The sequence below is a fragment of the Geotrypetes seraphini genome, chromosome 6 (genome assembly GCF_902459505.1).
Source record: "Geotrypetes seraphini chromosome 6, aGeoSer1.1, whole genome shotgun sequence".
Taxonomy (NCBI): Eukaryota; Metazoa; Chordata; class Amphibia; order Gymnophiona; family Dermophiidae; genus Geotrypetes; species Geotrypetes seraphini.
The window spans coordinates 42,355,967-42,374,701 of record NC_047089.1 but is presented as its reverse complement, the minus strand read 5'-3'; the positions used below and the strand labels follow the sequence as shown (position 1 = coordinate 42,374,701).

At 40.6% G+C, this 18,735-nt stretch overlaps 1 protein-coding gene across 1 annotated transcript in view; it reads left to right on the top strand.

Moving 5' to 3' along the window:
• The window catches only part of XPO4 (exportin 4), a 237,878-nt gene extending 220,079 nt beyond the window's left edge, over positions 1-17,799 (top strand). The window contains exons 20-23 of the mRNA XM_033949810.1: positions 1,551-1,681; positions 9,318-9,435; positions 9,522-9,614; positions 12,684-17,799. Coding sequence (XP_033805701.1) covers positions 1,551-1,681; positions 9,318-9,435; positions 9,522-9,614; positions 12,684-12,881 — 540 coding nt within the window. The 3' untranslated portion in view covers positions 12,882-17,799. The remainder of the gene's footprint in view (positions 1-1,550; positions 1,682-9,317; positions 9,436-9,521; positions 9,615-12,683) is intronic.
• The last annotated feature ends 936 nt before the right edge of the window (positions 17,800-18,735 follow it).

Sequence of the window (18,735 nt, the reverse complement as noted above, 5' to 3'; positions counted from 1 at the left end):
AGTACATGACTAGCTATACTTCTACCTTACCTATAACCGTTTACAGGGAAAAGGAGGCAATTTTAACAAAAGCTCTATCAGACACACTGAATCAGACAATTTTGCCTAAATCAGTTAATGCTTCATTTTGTGGATGGAACATTATGTAACAATGTGATTAAAAATTAAATTAATGATTGTGATATATGATTTATCCACCATGTAAAAAATCAGGTTAGAAAATAGGGCAGTGGAAATCTAGCCTAGGATACTATTTAAGCAGTGAGGTCTCAAAGAGCAGGGTTTTTTTTCATTATACACATGCTGTGTTGCCTCCATGCTGTGCTCCTGCCTGGACATTTTATGCTGCCCCCAGTATTATCTTCAGGCTGGCTCCCCTCTTCCTTACTGCCATAGTGCACAAAGCCATGGGCAGCAGCTCCACGCACGTCCCATGCCTCATCTGGAAGCTTTCCCTCGGATATTGCGATGTCAGAGAGATGGCTTCCAGTTTAGGTGCAGGCACTGACAAGAAAATAAATTAGCTCAGACCCACCACTGAAATGGCCCCGATTCCCTCCCTTCCTGCAGATCCCATAAACAAGCCTGGTGGTCTAGTGCTCCCACCCATTCCATTTCCGCCCCCGTCAATGGTCCCCCCCAAATCTCATGTGGAAGATCAGCAAGAAGGATGTCCACACCCTCCTGCCACAGGGTCAGGGACTCCCCCATGCTGGTACGAGGGAGTGAGCATCTTTCCTGCTGATCGTCTAAAAACGAATGGGGAGTTGAAGGGGGATGACCCACTAGACCACCAGGGTTTCAAATTGGGGGCTTGGTGTGGTGAAGGTTTGGGGGAGCATCCCTCCTGCCAATCTTTAAAAAAAAAAAAAAGTACCTCGATGTCGGGGATGGGGGGTGGGAGTTATAAGCACAACTCTTTTGCAGGCAGGGAGGAGGAGCAGTGCTATCGATTGCTCTTCTGCGCAATCACCGTGCACAATTTTCCCCCCCTATACCTGCAATTCTCTGCACAAACAGCATGCGTATAATTTGCATGCTATTCTGAGAATCGCCAGTAAAACAAAAATTGCTCCCACCACGGTATTTTTACCATGGTGTTGGAGCAAAGAGAATCTGGCTGTAAGTTTTTGTTTCTTCACATTCTGAGTGCTGGTTCCAGGTTCATAGTGCTCTGTGATAATCCATACTGGCTTGGTTTTGTTCTGGCAGTATAGGCAACACAAGACTAGTCAGGCTGTCCTACAGCACACACCTAGCCAGTCAGGTTTTCAAGATACTCAATGACTATGCTTAAGGAATTTGTATGTGCTACCTCTATTGTATGCAAATCTGTCTCCTGTAAACCTGCCTGACTGGGTTAAGAACCTCTGGTTTAAGAAAATCTGCTTCCAGGGTTAACATTGCTACATTTCTTCAGATCTATTTATTGGTCACATTGGTTCTTATACTTCAGCGATTGTGGTGTAAAATATAGGAGCTGAGATTAGAGCAACGTGTATTGCATGATATTTTAGATAATCTCTTTGCTTTTCATGTTCTGTTAATAGTTCCCATCATTGTGCAATCAGTACTACAAACTTATCACCTTCATCTGTGAGATTTTTCCAGAAAAAATTCCACAGCTTCCTGAGGATTTATTCAAGAGCCTGATGTACTCTCTTGAATTGGGAATGACATCGTATCCTTTGCATTGAAATGGCTGTTTTGCTTAAAATCAGTATCTGATTAATGATATGCAGAGAACACATCTGTTTAGATATAATAATAATAACAATAACAGTTTATATACCGCAGGACCGTGAAGTTCTATGCGGTTTACAATAATTAAAAGATGTTACAGATTGAGTAGATTTAACAAAGTTAAGGGTTAGTGATTAACAATTCTGGGGATCAGTTGTTGTGGACTAAGATTGTATAGGTCAGTTACCTAAATACTTCAAGAACAGATAAGTTTTTAGGTGTTGTCTAAATTCCCCATAAGTAGTATGCATAAGCAGTTGTTCCAGATCTTTACTTCATAATGCTGCTTGATGTGAGAAGAGATGTTGATGATGACTTTTAAATTTACATCCTCTAACCGGTGGGGAAACAAAATTCAGATGTGAGCTTCTCTTATTTTTGTTGGTTGTGAAAGAGAAAAGGTCAGTTATATATTTAGGAGTTAAACCGTATAGTACCTTAAAGCAAAAACATCCAAACTTGAACTTCACACGCGCTTCCATCGGTAGCCAGTGTAGAAGTCAATAGGAAGGTGTTACATGATCGAACTTCTTCAACCCACAAAGTAGCCTGACTGCCGCATTTTGTACCAGTTGCAATCGCCGCATATTCTTCTGGGAAATTGCCAAGTAGGCGATGTTACAGTAATCAAGTTGGCTCAGTATAAGGGATTGTACCAGAATTCTAAATGATGAAGCATCAAAGTATGCTCTAATGGACCGAAGCTTCCAGAGGGTGTGAAAACTCTTTCTAACCAAGGAATCCACCTGGTCTTCCATGGTCAGGCTCTGGTCCAATGTTACTCCCAATACCTTCATAGTAGATTGAATAGGATAGCTAAGATTATTGATGTTTTAGTATCAAGCGGGTGTGGCGACGCTACAAAAAAATTTGTTTTTTCTGAATTAAGCTTTAGTCTGAATTCAATCATCCATTGCTCCATAAAATTTAGTACTTCTGTTGCTTTTAGGAGTAGCTTCCGAGAGAGAGGTAGTGAATGGGATAATGATCGTAAAGTCATCTGCATAGCTAAATAATTTTATCCCCAGCAGGGACAATTGCACACCTAATGAAGACATGTACACATTGAAAAGCAATGTGGATAGTGGTGACCCCTGCAGCACGCCAGATGGATTGCTCCATGTGTCAGAGAGATCGTGATTAAAACGTACTTGATAGGGGTGGGATATAAGGAAACCTCGAAACCAGTTTAACACTTGTCCTCTGATTCCAATTGTGTATAAGCATTATAACAGTTTCCAATGGTCCACCAAGTCGAAGGCAGAACTCATGTCAAATTGCATGAGCAGGGCGTTAAGGCCTTTACTAAACAAGAAATGCAAATCATCCAAGATAGCTACCATTACTGTCTCAGTGCTAAACAAAGGCCTAAAACCGGATTGAGTTTCATGCAGAAGAGAGATATGGGGAGTAAACAAACATTTTATGTTTTAAATATGTACACTTAAACCCAAGCAATATATGCACTTCTACAGAAAGAGGAGAAAGAAGAAAATTTAATTAAATCACTATCTCATCAACCCATCTTTTAGTCCAAAATAAGGGAAAAATCACATTTAGAAATCCAAATAAATATTTAAAGTAAAATAAAGGGGGTAGCAATACACTGAATCTATGTGAATTAACTAGTCTTTTGAGATGGCAAGGAATGGACTAGGCACATCTGAGATACCAGACATAGCTAATTTATTATTTAATAATATGGTAAGCTACTAAGTTTCAAAGAACATGAGTGCCCTAGTATTTATCTAAACATTTACAAAATAGAAATAAAAAGAACAGAACTCCAAGCTATGGAACTTCTGCCAATCAGGGCCTTAGGCCTCTCCCCGTGCATGAGATGATGTGCGGGGCAGGACCTAAGGCCGTTATTGGGCGGCAGCGGGCCGGAGCAGCAGGAGGATTTTCCTCCTGCTCCTGAAGAGAAGATCGTCAGCATCGGAGTAGGAGGGTGTGGGCACCCCTCCTGCTTCCATAGATGGGAGCCTCGAAGGAGCAGGAGGGACCAGGCACGCCTCCTGCTCCCAACTATTTTAAAAGTACCGGGGTGGGTGGGCCGGGCCCGACCGCCTGGGCCGACCAGGGGTTTGGAGGACTAGGAGCAGGAGGGCTGAGCACCCCTCCTGTTCCCAACTTTTTGGTGCTGTGAGGGCTGTGCCGGGAGGGGGGCGAGAGCCGTGCCGGTCATGGGGAGGGAGGGAGGGCTGGCGAGGGCCATGCTGGTCAGGGGTGGTGGTGGCCAAGCTTGGGGGATGCGTTTAGGTGTGTGGGTACTTTTGACAGGCTTGCCTGTCTTTCTTTATACATTTTTTTTTTATGGGGCAGATATTTTGCATGTGTAACACACGCAAAATATCTGTGCCATGAAAAAAAAGAATAAAAAAGACAGGCAAGCCTGTCAAAAAAACCTGCAGACCTGTCGGTAACTCAGTTACCAACAGGTCTGGAGCAGTCGGGTTTGTCAGTAGTAAAACCCGACTCAAAATATCCAAGCAATTGTTAGTGAATCAATCGCTTGGCTATTTTACATGGGGTTTTGCTAATTTGCATGGGAGGATCGGGATCGGATCGCTACTGCCTTTAGTGAATAGTGCAGGAGGGAAATTTGGTCGCAAAGGGTTCGCAAACCGATCAGCTTGCTTAGTGAATCTAGCCCTTTGTTTTTAGCATTTTTGATTTCTCTATTTTATTTTTGCACACAGCACTTTTGGAATTTTTAAAATTATTTAAACATAGGATGGTGACATGTGATGTTTGTGGGTAGACCCTGCCGTGCACTCTAAGGTGCACATTAATTGTGGACATACCCAGGTGAACTCCTTAATTACTGATAGGAGGTTCCCATAGACTGATTGATCACCCTCTGTGAGTAATTGACAACCACTAAAAGTAAAAAAAAAAATGCAATTTTTTATGCAGGGTTCTGTGTGCAAATTAGAGAATTAGGAACAGGTCTTTTGCATTAACACTCCAAATTTTTGTTGGTTAGATATATTTCTGCTGTGGTTAAAGCTACAGACTCGACATCCTGAGGTTGTGGGTTCAGACCCATGCTGCTCCTTGTGATCCTGGGCAAGTCACTTAATCCCCCTATTGCACTAGATACATTAGATAGATTGTAAGCCCACCGGGACAGAAAGGGAAAAATGCTTGAGTACCTGAATAAATTAATATAAACTATTCTGAGCTCCCTTGGGAGAATGGTATCTTCAATTGGGAGAATGGTATCTCCAATTATAATACAATTACTTCATTAAGATCCAATGACAAATTGCATACTTCAATATTCTTTTGGTTAATTTTGATCTCATGATTTCTTGTCAATCTTATTTCAATAGTAATTTTTCCCTAGCAACAATATAATGACTTAATTGTCACGTGCTATTTAGTTTCCTTGCTGTCAGCATTTACATCTAGACTAGCTGAGATTTTTTATTTCAATGCATTGGACATCTTGTAACAACGCATTAGCTTAGGGCACAGTGTCCAGTTTCCTATTCTAGGACCCATTTATTTCTCAATCTTAAAGGAAGTAACTGCTGAGATAAACATATATTTAAAAACTTTAATACTTGCCAGTAATACTAACCAAGCAATATTCTTTTAATTGTAACTTTAAAGCAGTTCTATATTACTCAGCTTCATCTTTTTTGGTGTCTTTCCTCAGGTGTCCCAGGTAAAGGGTGTGGACCCCCTCTTATTTCATGCTTAATACTATTATTGCCATCAAATGTGCTGTCATATTGGATCCTTCAGTTAGAAAGCCCTTTTTGAATGAGTTCCATAAAATTAATTTCTTAATTTCTTCTATTTCTGTAGCCCTGGTTGGAGCTTCTCTATGGCTACTTGCTTTCTTCTATTGTCACCTCTGTTTTTTGTGTTAATTTCTTTATTTTTTTTTCTCTATTTATCTTAGCCATTTTTGGTTTTCCTTCCATCAAGAATTGTGTACTGAATTGCTTGTTTGTGTTTAATGTAATTTGCTCGTAATTTGCTCGGAGTTTTGTCATCTTTGTTTTGGCACTCGCAATACTTGTAGAAAACCAGTCGCCTTAGAATATTAACCACTCTTAGCCCTGCTGCCATGGAGAAAACCATGATTCCACTGGAGGTGAGATTGGCTTAAGGCTGTTTCTTCAAGCCAGTCAGAGCCTGCTTAAACAAATCTTAAGCTTGCACAGTGATGAAAGCAAGCATAATCAGTGTTGTAATGTGCCATCATAACTTAGCAGTCTGATTTCAGATTGATTTATGGTGATTGTAACAACTTTTTCAAGAATATTCTGCACTTATTTCACCTTGTTGCTGATTGGAATATTATATCTGTGTATTAGGCTCTCCAGCTGTAGATTCCATCAGGTTCAGCTGTGAAGTTTCAAAAGCTGCATGTATTCATGTCCAGTCTTCTCCAGATTTTTCTGTTTGGTAAAGTTTTGAAAGAGTTTTCTAATGTGTCAAAAAAAAGGGAACCACAACAATACACTCTAAATTTTGCCAAAAATCCTACTATGGAAAAAACACAAAAAGGCAACCTAGTCACATCAAGGTTTGTGTGGGGGACGCTCAGGTTGCCCAAATAGGCACACAACTTACAGACCAAAGTGGAATAATATGAATATATTATAGGGTGCTCTCAGTGTGAACCCTCAGTGATAGGAGCGCTGCTCCAACACTTCACTTCTGGGTCAAGGCGGGAAGCCTCCACCCACACACCATCATTGAGCACCCTGAGTGTGCTGAAATTAAAGGAACAGAAGTCCACTAAATCAAACAAATCAACCAATCAAAGTGAGTAAATCAAACTCCACGCAAACAACCTGAGCGACCCCCACACAAACCCTGCCAGCCAGACCCCCCGAATCGCACAACAAAATCAAAAAACACCATACAAAAAATATTAAATAAACACGATACTTATCTGGAACAATCTCAAAAACTGGTAAACGCAAACAACTGCGCCAGGAGAAGAGGTTCGACCGCGCTGGTTTCGGGAGGAGCCCTTCTTCAGGAACCAGACCCCCGACGGGACACAAACGAAGAGGTCGGCTGGAGGGCGGGGTGCCCGGGCGGAAGAGCACGCCACCTAAAACGGCACTACAGGTGACGTCATGCACAAGCCAACCAATCACACAACCCTAACAGTCCACCAATCACACACAGGGGCGGGAACCCACCCATGAATATACAACCACACTAAACAAGAGACATAACACATAAAACGTGCTGGAGACAAATCGATAACCCCAGCCAAAAAAACCCCCACTGGAACCCAAAACCCAGATGGAATCCGAAGAACCTGTTAAATAATGGTATTCCATTCCACACCTTCATTAAGACCATTGGGATGGACAGATTGTAATTGGAAAATCCAATATTGTTCCCTGAGATTCAAATGGGACTGTCTGGGACTGAAGCCTTAAAGATTGTTGAATACCATTTATCTGGGGGGCTTTTTCACCACCACATAACTAAAGCTTTTCTCATGCAATTAGCCACCTTGGTGTTACAAAAAAATTTTTTCGAGGTGCGCGGGGAGTTTTATCTCCAAACGCACGGGGTAGCCATGGGCACAGCCATGGCCCCCAGTGTGGCTAATCTTTATGTTACAAATTTTGAGGAACAGTTGTTATATCCGTCTGGGTGGATGTCACACATTGCCACATGGCTCCGTTTTATTGACGATGTGTTCCTCATATGGACCGACACTAGGGCCAGGTTTTATGAAATTTTGACCTGGCTTAATACCCTTGATAGGCATTTGAAGTTTACTGCCACTGTCAATGCAACCAGTGTCACCTATCTAGATACCAGGGTTAGCAAAAACGATGGGCAATTGGTTACGACGGTTTTCCGGAAGTCCACGGATCGGACTTCATATCTACACTACACCAGCTGTCATCCTGTCAGGTTGCGCCAATCGTTGCCTGTGGGGCAATTCCTCAGGATTCATCGTATTTGCTCTTCTTTGAGGGAGTACAAGGCTCAAGCTAAGTTACTATTCCAGCGTTTCAAGGCCCGCGGCTATCCTGAGTGGACCATCAGAAGAGCGTATCGCAGAGCACGCTATGCTAACCCTGAGTTATTACGGGCTCCTGCCATTAGACCACCTTTAGATCAACAGATGTGTGTCATTGTTTTCCAACCAAGCCCACCAGATAGCGAACATTGTGAGAAAGCACTGGCATGTTTTGGATCATCATTCTGTTTTCAAGGAGGCTCCCTGTATAGCTTATGCCCGTCCTAAAAACTTGAAGGACTTATTGGCCACGAGGAGCCGGGCTCATATTGGGGGCAGTCATAAACCATGTGGACATTGTGATATGTGCCCTCTATCCTTGTCCATTTCTACCTGGCAACATCCCCGGACTCAACGTACTTACCACCTCAGATCTCAAACGTCTTGTGAGTCTGAATGGGTAGTTTATGTCATCATCTGCCCTTGTGGGTTGTGTTATGTGGGGCGGACCAGCAGAAGAATTAGGGTCAGATTGCAAGAACATAGGAGCCGGATTCGTACCAGATCTCACTCTGCCCCCCTTGTGCCACACTGTGCTGAACTCGGTCATCGGTTCACCGACTTGTCTTGGTTCGTGCTTGAGTAAGTCCCTTGGGATTTCAGGGGGGACAGACAGTCCCATTTGAATCTCAGGGAACAATATTGGATTTTCCAATTACAATCTGTCCATCCCAATGGTCTTAATGAAGGTGTGGAATGGAATACCATTATTTAACAGGTTCTTCGGATTCCATCTGGGTTTTGGGTTCCAGTGGGGGGTTTTTTGGCTGGGGTTATCGATTTGTCTCCAGCACGTTTTATGTGTTATGTCTCTTGTTTAGTGTGGTTGTATATTCATGGGTGGGTTCCCGCCCCTGTGTGTGATTGGTGGACTGTTAGGGTTGTGTGATTGGTTGGCTTGTGCATGACGTCACCTGTAGTGCCATTTTAGGCGGCGTGCTCTTCCGCCCGGGCACCCCGCCCTCCAGCCGACCTCTTCGTTTGTGTCCCGTCGGGGGTCTGGTTCCTGAAGAAGGGCTCCTCCCGAAACCAGCGCGGTCGAACCTCTTCTCCTGGCGCGGTTGTTTGCGTTTACCAGTTTTTGAGATTGTTCCAGATAAGTATCGTGTTTATTTAATATTTTTTGTATGGTGTTTTTTGATTTTGTTGTGCGATTCGGGGGGTCTGGCTGGCAGGGTTTGTGTGGGGGTCGCTCAAGTTGTTTGCGTGGAGTTTGATTTACTCACTTTGATTGGTTGATTTGTTTGATTTAGTGGACTTCTGTTCCTTTAATTTCAGCACACTCAGGGTGCTCAATGATGGTGTGTGGGTGGAGGCTTCCCGCCTTGACCCAGAAGTGAAGTGTCGGAGCAGCGCTCCTATCACTGAGGGTTCACACTGAGAGCACCCTATAATATATTCATATTATTCCACTTTGGTCTGTAAGTTGTGTGCCTATTTGGGTGTTCTGAGCGTCCCCCACACAAACCTTGATGCCTTTTTGTGTTTTTTCCAAAAAAAAAGGGAAAGCAGCTTCCTCTTTAAATGAAGTATCTATTTCTTTAACTATCAATACAAGAATGAGCTCGGATGTTAGCCAGCTTTGTCTGGAAGCCTTGACGCCATTAGCTGAACAGTGTGCCAAAGCACAAGAAACTGATTCACCTCTCTTAGTAGCAACAAGACACTTTCTTAAGGTAGGTTGTTCATGGAATTAATTTGTGTAAAACAATATGTGTTCAACCTGCGCTTGAAATATAAGTGGTATGTTTTGTCATTTCAGCTTGTCTTTGATATGCTTGTGTTGCAAAAGCACAATACAGAGATGACGGCAGCAGCAGGAGAAGCCTTTTACACATTAGTGTGCTTGCACCAGGTACAGAAATATGTTCATTTTTTCCAGCATTTATTTCCAAAGATACTGGCTAACGAAGATAGATGTGTATTTTGGCATATCACCAAATAAAGATGGATAATCTGTCTGAAGTTGCTATATTGTATTTTTAAAACTAAGCATGTGCAGGTCAATTTTTAGCCAAGACATGCTTAATCTAAGCCACTGAGTTTGGAATGAAAACTGATTCTACCTTGTCCACCCAGCTAAAGTGCTCTCCCTTCTGTCATGGCATGTTAAGGTTGTTAGTCTCTCCATCCCTTCTCTCTGCCACTACTTATAAATGGTTGCCATGGAGACTTCTAGCCCTACTGTGATTCCAAGTTTATTCAAATCGTACTATCCCGCACCAAGGGTAAAAAACCTGAGCAGCTTCCAATCTAAAATTATATTAACAGGATAGAAACATAAAATCACATACAATACAATACAATACATACAATACAAATTAGGGTTTAAAAGAGAGAACTACAATATTCAAAAACAGAATGGGTTGGTAAACAAAAAATATTCAAAAATAGAGTTGGTAAGCACATTCAGTTAGGACTTCTTGTGTTTAGCAGGAGTTTCTATAGTACCAATTGCCACTATTTATTTTGGTAGGCATCAAAAAAAAAGAAAAGTTTTGAACTCAGTTTTAAATTTATTGATTATTCCTATTATTTGAAGAGATAATGGTATATAGCGTTCCAAAGTTGCGGACCTTTTACAGAAAAAGTATCAGCCCTAATATGCTCATGGACAATTTCTCAATGGGATGGAACTATAAGATTTTTTGGTTCTCCGATCTAATTGTTCTCGACGGTGTATATAGATTCAAAAAACATGACAAATAAAGAGGCTTACCTGTCATTAAAAGTAATACAATGACCCCTCCCCCCCCCGATTCATAATTTCCTTTATTGAAGTGATCTGCATCAGCCATCATCAACTTATGACTTTTCACAAGACCCCTTCAAGTCTGAGTGTCAAACTCGGAGAAACTTTGCCTTCCTCCTGGTTTAGAACTTATGCTGAGTCAGCAGGGGGCTTAATACTGCAGGGTTGTGTCTGCGGTTGGGGAAGACCCTTTCTTAGGCTCAGACCTACCTCTCTCTCTTCCTCCCCCCCCCAGGATGATGATTTGGGGGATGTTCTGGTGGGAGATCCCACGGGCTTCCAGGGGGAGGAACCGACCTCTTATTTCTAAGGTGTTACAGGGTCTTAATATCTCGTAAGCTGACCCAGTCACCTTCGGCTGCCAATCCCCCCTCATGGTTGGCACAAGAAAGCCAAGATATTTCCTGTCCATGAAGCTATGCAGGAGCTCATTTCAGCTCAGTGGTCCATGCCAGAGGCGGGTCTTCCTCCCCCCCTGCCGTCACCCTCCCCCACCTACCTTTAAGTTGGGAGCAGGAGGGGTGCTCTGTTCCTCCTGTGGCCTCCTGCACAATGCGGGCCTTAGATACTGCCCCGGTGCATCATGTGCTGCATGGAGAAGGACTTAAGGCCATGATTGGCTTAGGCACCTCCCTTGGGAGGAGCCTGAGCCAATCAGGGCCTTAAATCCCTCCCCATGCAGCACATGATGCACCGGGGTGGGGCCTAAGGCCCGCATTGCGCAGGAGGAGGCCACAAGAGGAACAGAGCACCCATCCTGCTCCCAACTTTAAGTTACGTGGGGGAGGGCGATGGCAGGGGGGAGACACCTGACCTGATCGCATGGGGCCCGAGGGCAGTGGGCATCTCTTCTGCCATAAGTTGGGCGGGGAGAGAGGGCATCCCTCCTGCCATTTTTTTGGGTTCGGAGGGAGGGGGCTTATGTCGGGAGGCTTTCATTTTTTAAAATTGGGGCAGATATTTTGCGTGTATAATACCCGTAAAATATCTGTGCCATTAAAAAAAAAAATGAAAAGAAAATAACACCTCCCAACAGAAGCCATGACAGCAGTGACAGGAGCTGCTTCTGCTGTCACTATTGCCAGGGCTCTGCACCGACTCAATCGCTGTTTAAAAATCAGCCAGAGAATTGGCCATCGGCGACTGAGTCGCTATCTTTTTGTGAATCTGGGTCTAAGTGCAAAGAAGGAGAGACAAATAAATTGGGAACAGGACAGATATCTCAGATTGATAGAATGTAGCCAAGGGGGATGGAGAGTAGAGCTGTTAGGTTTGGTGTGAGCGATGCTGCTTAAATCTGTTGCTTGTTAATTTCTATATAGATATTTGTTTCTTTTTGAATCCCATTATTTAAGGACTTCAGCTTTGTTTTGATTTTGTTTGATATGTGCCTCTTTAGAGTTATGATATTCATGTATTATAAGAACTTGAATAAAATTATTTAAAAAATAAAAAATGAAGGAAAATCTAGAATGAGAAAAAAAATGAAAAACCAAACGGTATTAACAAAAATAGAAAACAATTTCTATGTCCATGCTTTCAGATTCAGAGAATAATTCTCTGGGGATCAGTATGGAAATTCTATATCACAAGAAATCTTCTGTCTGCTAGGACATAGCAAATTGTCATAAAGAACTGTTTCTCAAGTCAGTCCTGGAGTATCCCCTTGCCAGTCAGGTTTTCAGGATATGCATGAAAAAGGGGTGCATATAATAGAGGCAGTATATGCAAATCAATTTCATGCATATTCATTGTGGATATCCTGAAAACCTGACTGGCAAGGGGGGGTACTCCAGGACTGACTTGGGAAACATTGTCATAGAACAATTAAAATCCAAACATATTGATCGTTCTATGCTATATTCATATTAGGTACAGCATTTGATGCTACTGTATATATCTCAGTGGATGCAATTTTTACATAAACACCGATTCCTTTATCAAGTTTATGCTGTGATATGTCCATCCTTTTAACGAACTTGATCATGTTATTAAGCAGTAAAATGATGTATAAGTAATTCAGTACTTGAATTTTTTAATGGCCCCCTTCACTAAATTCCTAAACTACTTCAGGTTTTTGGTAATAGGTTAAAAATTGAGTCCATAATCTGGTTATAGTTTCATACCTTTTTGTTCTGCTGTAAAGATAACCATGAACTGTTTGTACCATAGGCTGAATATTCAGAATTGGTTGAAACACTACTATCAAGTCAGCAAGACCCCTTGATATACCAGCGTTTAGCAGATGCCTTCAACAAACTTACTGCAAGCAGCACTCCTCCCACACTGGACCGTAAGCAAAAGATGGCCTTTCTAAAGAGCTTAGAAGAATTTATGGCAAATGTTGGTGGTCTCCTATGTGTAAAATAAACAGAAAAACTCTGAGTAGTGAAGACCCTTTCTGCAAAATGCACTGAAAATTGCTGAGAAATGACTGAATCCTGTACCTTTCCCAGGTTCTTTTGTGGCCCTTTCGGATTTTAAGCTCTTGGATATTTGCAGCAACACCATTGAATAGGAGAGGTCACTTTTTGACTTTGCTTCTGCTACTATGTGTTAACCACAATCTATAATAATGTGTTGTAAAGAATGAATGGCAAGCTGAAATATTTTTAAAAGAAATTCCATATACAGCTATGTGCAAACTGAATGGGCACAGTGATAAATATATTCAGTGCCTTTCCCCAGTTGATTGAAAATGTACCCGACTAGACAAACTTTCTGAATTCATACAGAATTTTTTTTTGTTACTGAACTCTATCAAATCTTAGATGGAATATATTGTACACATACAAAACTATAAATGATTAGCTGATGTAAGCTTTATTTTCCTCTGGGAAGATTACGTTTCTGATCCAGTGAAAGACACCAAATTGTATTTTTTTAACTTCTCCAGGGTGGGTTTTTTACTTCGGCCAGGTGTTGCATGGATTGTGTAGCACAGGATTCTTCTTTTTTTTTTTTGTTCTGTTCAAAGTTCAGAAGAAAAAAGGTGTATATGTTCATTTCTTCCAAAGAACTTTTGGAATTTGTCACCATTTCATTGCCTTAAAAAAAAAAAACAGCAAAGATAAAGGTCTGATATGAAATCAAACACGTTTTGATACTTTGCAAGAGGGTTTTGGATATTTGGATGTCGACCTGGAACTGCCATGTACAAATTTCTGCCTTTCGTTTTTCTTTTCTTTTGTTTTTTTTAAATACATACCTGTTATTTGGGAACATAATTTTAGTTCAAGGTTTACATCCAGTTTACTTTGTTTTTCTGCTTATGTGTTTAAAAATCCAGACCTAAATCCAACAGATTTCTATGTTGGCCTCTTTGTTTCAGCAATAATAATTTGGGAAAGGGTGCAAGTTATTGATTTATACACACTGTGTTCTTTTTAAGTTGGGCATTAGATGAAATAATTGTTAGACCATGCTATCATCTGTTCTCCATGTGGTTCTTAAATTTGTAAAAAATGTATAGTTATATATGCTTTCTCAATGCCATGTGTAGCAGTATGTTTGCAACTCTGTGCCATCTTCAGGTGTTCATCTCAACCCCAACCAAATCACACAGAACTAAACATGACAATTAGTTCTGCAGATTATTAGAGTAGCTCAGTGCATACTTGTTGAATTTCATCCTAGTGGTGATATTCTGTCCTTGCATGTGCTTATAGCAGCTTTTACTTTTGACACCCTCCTCATCCATTTACTCAATTAGTAACAAAGTCTAGCCAGAACTGTGCCAGTGTTTCTCAATAGGTTTATTATATCTATCATTCTGCTCCAGTCAATGACATCTGAGACAGACTGATAAAATACTGACCTTTTTAGCATCATGGTTTCACTCCCCCCCCCCCAGGATATGCAGTTTCTTCCTTTTAAGTTTAAATATTATGAAGAGTCCATGTACAGCAATAACCACTTTAGCAGCAATGATGACTAAAGAGGCAAAGGCAAATCACTAAACATGAAATTTCACAAATAGGTCACAGGGCTTACAAAAGATGTCCTTAATTGTGCTGGAGAATACCTTACTTTTTTGGACTGATTCATATGCTCTTTGTTTTCAACAATGAAATCTGTGCTATATTTGTTTTACCATGAGATACACTTGCATTTTGTGCCCCAACAAAATGCATTGGTTCCGTTTACCAGGTTTTTAGTCAGTCATGGGTCTCTGTAATAGATTACAGTAACCAAGGTACCTCTTTTTCAACTTTGAGTTAATTCACAAAATGAAGGATATATTATGTGGAGCTACTAGAATTCTTAGCTCCAGATTAGTTTTTGTCCTCTTTCCACCAGAACACTGAATGGCTTTTTTATGGCAGAGGTGTTAAATTTGTAACAGTCTTGGGAAGAAGCAGTAGATTTTATTTAGTAAGGTTGATCTGTGTTAAGATAAGCTTCCAAAAATCATTCCAATTTGAGCAGTGTTCAGGAAATTTCTTTACACTATTAGGGAGCTTCTCTGGTTATAACCTTGTGTCCATAGAAGAAAAATCACTCAAAAGAGCTAAATGGTTAAATCTGTATTATGACAGAGGCTTGCTGATTTCACTGTACTTGTTTCTATTTGTTGTGCAAACTGCATGCAGTGGAAACGCACAGTTCTTTTTGGAAATAATTTTGCACAGTTCTGTGTTTACAGTGGATTCCTCTTATGGGCACTTTTCCTTGAACACTGGCAAACGTATGCACACATCCAGAATGTTTGATTAGTTTTATTTAATTATGTCATGCTGTAGAAAATTATTTTTGTTAAGCTTTTTAAAGATTTTGATTTGCATTCCATAATGGGTAGAACATTACCTGTTGGTGGAATGGTCTTTAAAGAAGTAGATTACGACCATGCATTTTTATTGATGCTACCTGCATAGAGCAGCAGGCTATTTAATGATGTGTACTAGCTGTTACTGTAAGTGGTGGTCATTGAATATTGCAAACCAAAGTTTAGCAGATTCTGTGCACACAATCAAAATCCTGTGCATTAGTTGATACTGAAGAATGTGTTTAATAAAGTACTTTTCTATGTAAAGGCAGTGTGCATACATTTGGAATTGACTATGGTTGTAGACTTGTATTTTACAAAAATGAAGTTAATTGGTCAAACTGTAAGCAGATTTATTGCAAAATTGATTTTTTAAAGTTAACTTTTATGATAGTATTAGGTAAACAGACTCATTAGGCAGTACATGTGCAGTGGGGTACAAGTATAACAGTTGGATTAAGAGATATTCATGCTAATGTAAGTTAGATTCCCCCCCCAATATAATTGTAACTGCATAGGTATTCTCTTGACTATTAATATGTCAGTGGTTTATGCCGTGCACTTAACATGGAGGGCTGTATTCAAAAGCAACGTCACATTCTTAGCTCCTTACATCGTTGCTGAATGTGAAGTAGAAGTGTCTTTGTCAAACTTTTATAGGATTATGATACAGGGTAAACTCTTCATAGCCAAATGGTCTGAAGCAAGAGAAAAGACCCTGTTAAAATGGTCCCATTATAAAATAAATTGGATTAATATTTAATTACCTGACTACTAAGAAAATAATCAAGTCCTCCATCTTTTCTTTTTCCTTCCTCCTTTTTGTGCCATATGTCTGACTGCCAACTAGGCATTTTCAAAGACAGATGCTTCACACCCCTTCAACAATGTTTAGTAAATGATTCAATATTCTTTGATATAGTGTCTCTTCCTGGACTCTTAATTGGTGAGAGGTGACTGAGAACAACCAAAACATGTAAAGTGAGAGCAGAGCTAGAAAATGAATGGATCACTTGAGGCGAAAGTGTCAAGAAAAGTCTTACATTTCCTCCCCTAGCCCCTTCTTATTTCAACCAATAAATGTTGTGGTTTGGATATTACCTGTGTAACTACCTGGCTTCTTAGCACAATACTTGTGAAGGGAACCCTTTACAAGAAGACAAAGCCAACACTCTGGATAAATTAAACATTGTTTATATTTTTTATGATACAGAATTAGCTATGTTCTTCAAAATATAAACTTGCCTATTATCAACTTGCTTATGTTTCTTTTTTATACTGTACAGTATATTGCAATTCTTAACATTTAAGTGGCTTACAATTTGACTGTTCAGAAAGAAAAGGGGAAAACAAAGGAAAGATGTTAGAAGTATAATGTCTCTCTTCCACAACCCAACAGTTAATCACCAAGGCCCATCAGACACGTGGGCCTCAAGACCTTCCCTGAATCTAGGTTTTTGCCATCCCCCTGACTAAAGCCACCCCAACAGCATCAGTCATTTAAAAAGCCCATTGGAAAATGTAGGACTTGAGACCTGCCTTGAATATAGGCAAGGATATCTCAAGTCAGAGCTACATAGGAGTAGAATTCCAAAGTAAAGGAGCAAGAATATAAAAAGCAGAGCCACATGTAGAGTCAAGTCGGGCTTGAAAAGGAAGATGGTATTACTATCAACGTGTAAGATGAATGAAAAGGGTAGATATATATGGAATGAAAATATTGAAAACCAAAAGTAGGCTGTCCAACATGCATCACTTTAAATGCCAAAACTAGTTAACATAGACTTAATCCTGTGAGCTTGTATTGCTCCTAAGCAGTGGAGCAACTTGCCCATAGAAATTAATATTATAAAGAAGCTTAACTGCAGTATTCTGTACTAGTTGTAGTCTTAAAGTAAAATTTATCGTATACTGATGCAAAAAGTTATAACCATCAAGATGACTGCCTTATGACAAGCGTGTGAATCAACGTAAGGAGGGCATCCCTTTCAAAAACTGCCCAAAGGGACCTAATTTGCCAGAGTACTATAACATGATTTAACAATGGAAATGACTTTGAACTTTCTTTTGACTTGCAGTCTACAGTGACCCCAAGAACCCAAAGGGATGAGTAAAGGTTATCCTTTCCCAAACAAAAAGAGAAGGAACAATTAGTATGACTGGTGCTCTACATGGCTAGACATTTCTACAGATCAAGAACACCGTTAGAAGAGAACCATACTTAACCATTAAACCTGCAATACAGTTTAGTGAACTCCAAAAAAGCAGCATTAATAAAACAGAGAAGATAGATATTATCAGCAAATTAGGTAAAGACTCCTAGAGATTGGATCAGGGTTACAAGGGGACTAAAAACAAATTGATCCTTTAGAAATTCCAACAGCAAGGGAATAAAAGGAGTTTGTCTTCAAACGTTTGATCTCCTAGGAAGAATCCAAACCATTTAAGAATTGTGCCATCAGTACTGGTTACAGCAGAACAAATGGCAATATTTTGAATATCTCAATCAGGAGCTGTATCAAAATGTCTGTCTCTAACTCAAAGCTCCAAATGTAATCTTATCACCACTAGTAGTATCCAATATCAGCCCCACCACTCCACTGCTGTAGACCATTCAAAAGCGGGAAGAATCACGTGGTGCCTTTCATCATTGGTCTCAACATGTAAATATAGCTTTGTTGTTTAGGTCATTTATAGAGTATAAATAGTATGAAATAGTATAACAAAATATACTTATTTTGATAAATATTAATATAAAGCACTTAGCTCAGCCTTAGAACGGGAGTTGTGCCCCAACATGTTTCGCACACATAGCGCTTTGTCAAGGGGCTCCCTAAAATAGCAAAAGGACAGGTGTAAAACCCTTATACAACACTCCCCTCTTTCATACTCAAATGCATCTAATTCTAACTCACCCATACCACAAAACTAAATTCTCTTACCGGGGCTGTATCTGTCATCCGACTCCCAAAATTATGTGAAAGGAAGCTGACGGCGGCATGCAGACCCGATGTTTAAATAACAGGAAGTTAAATGTAGAAGTACCGCCCCCTGTACCAATTGGACCAGAGATCAATCAGTCAAACAAGGACACCCATACTAGTTCCCCGTTCAAACCATTAGGTTCCACAGTGTCAAACCTGAAAATGTATCTCTGCTCCTGCTCATTCAACCTTCTAAAATCTTTCCCACCATCCCACCCAGTAACCTTTTCAATGACCCGCCATCTGATGTCTTCAATCCTGTGATGCAGGCGTCCCCAATGATCTACCAAAGGGGCTTGGGCGACCTTGTTGACAATACGAGACTTATGTTTAGTCAGTCTAATACGGACCGCCCTATTTGTCCGTCCAAAATATAGTAGCCCACAGGGACATACACTACATCTGTAGAATTACAATCAGTATTAGATGTAGGTTTTAAAATCACCTCCCTCCCTGGAATCTTCCAATGGCTCCC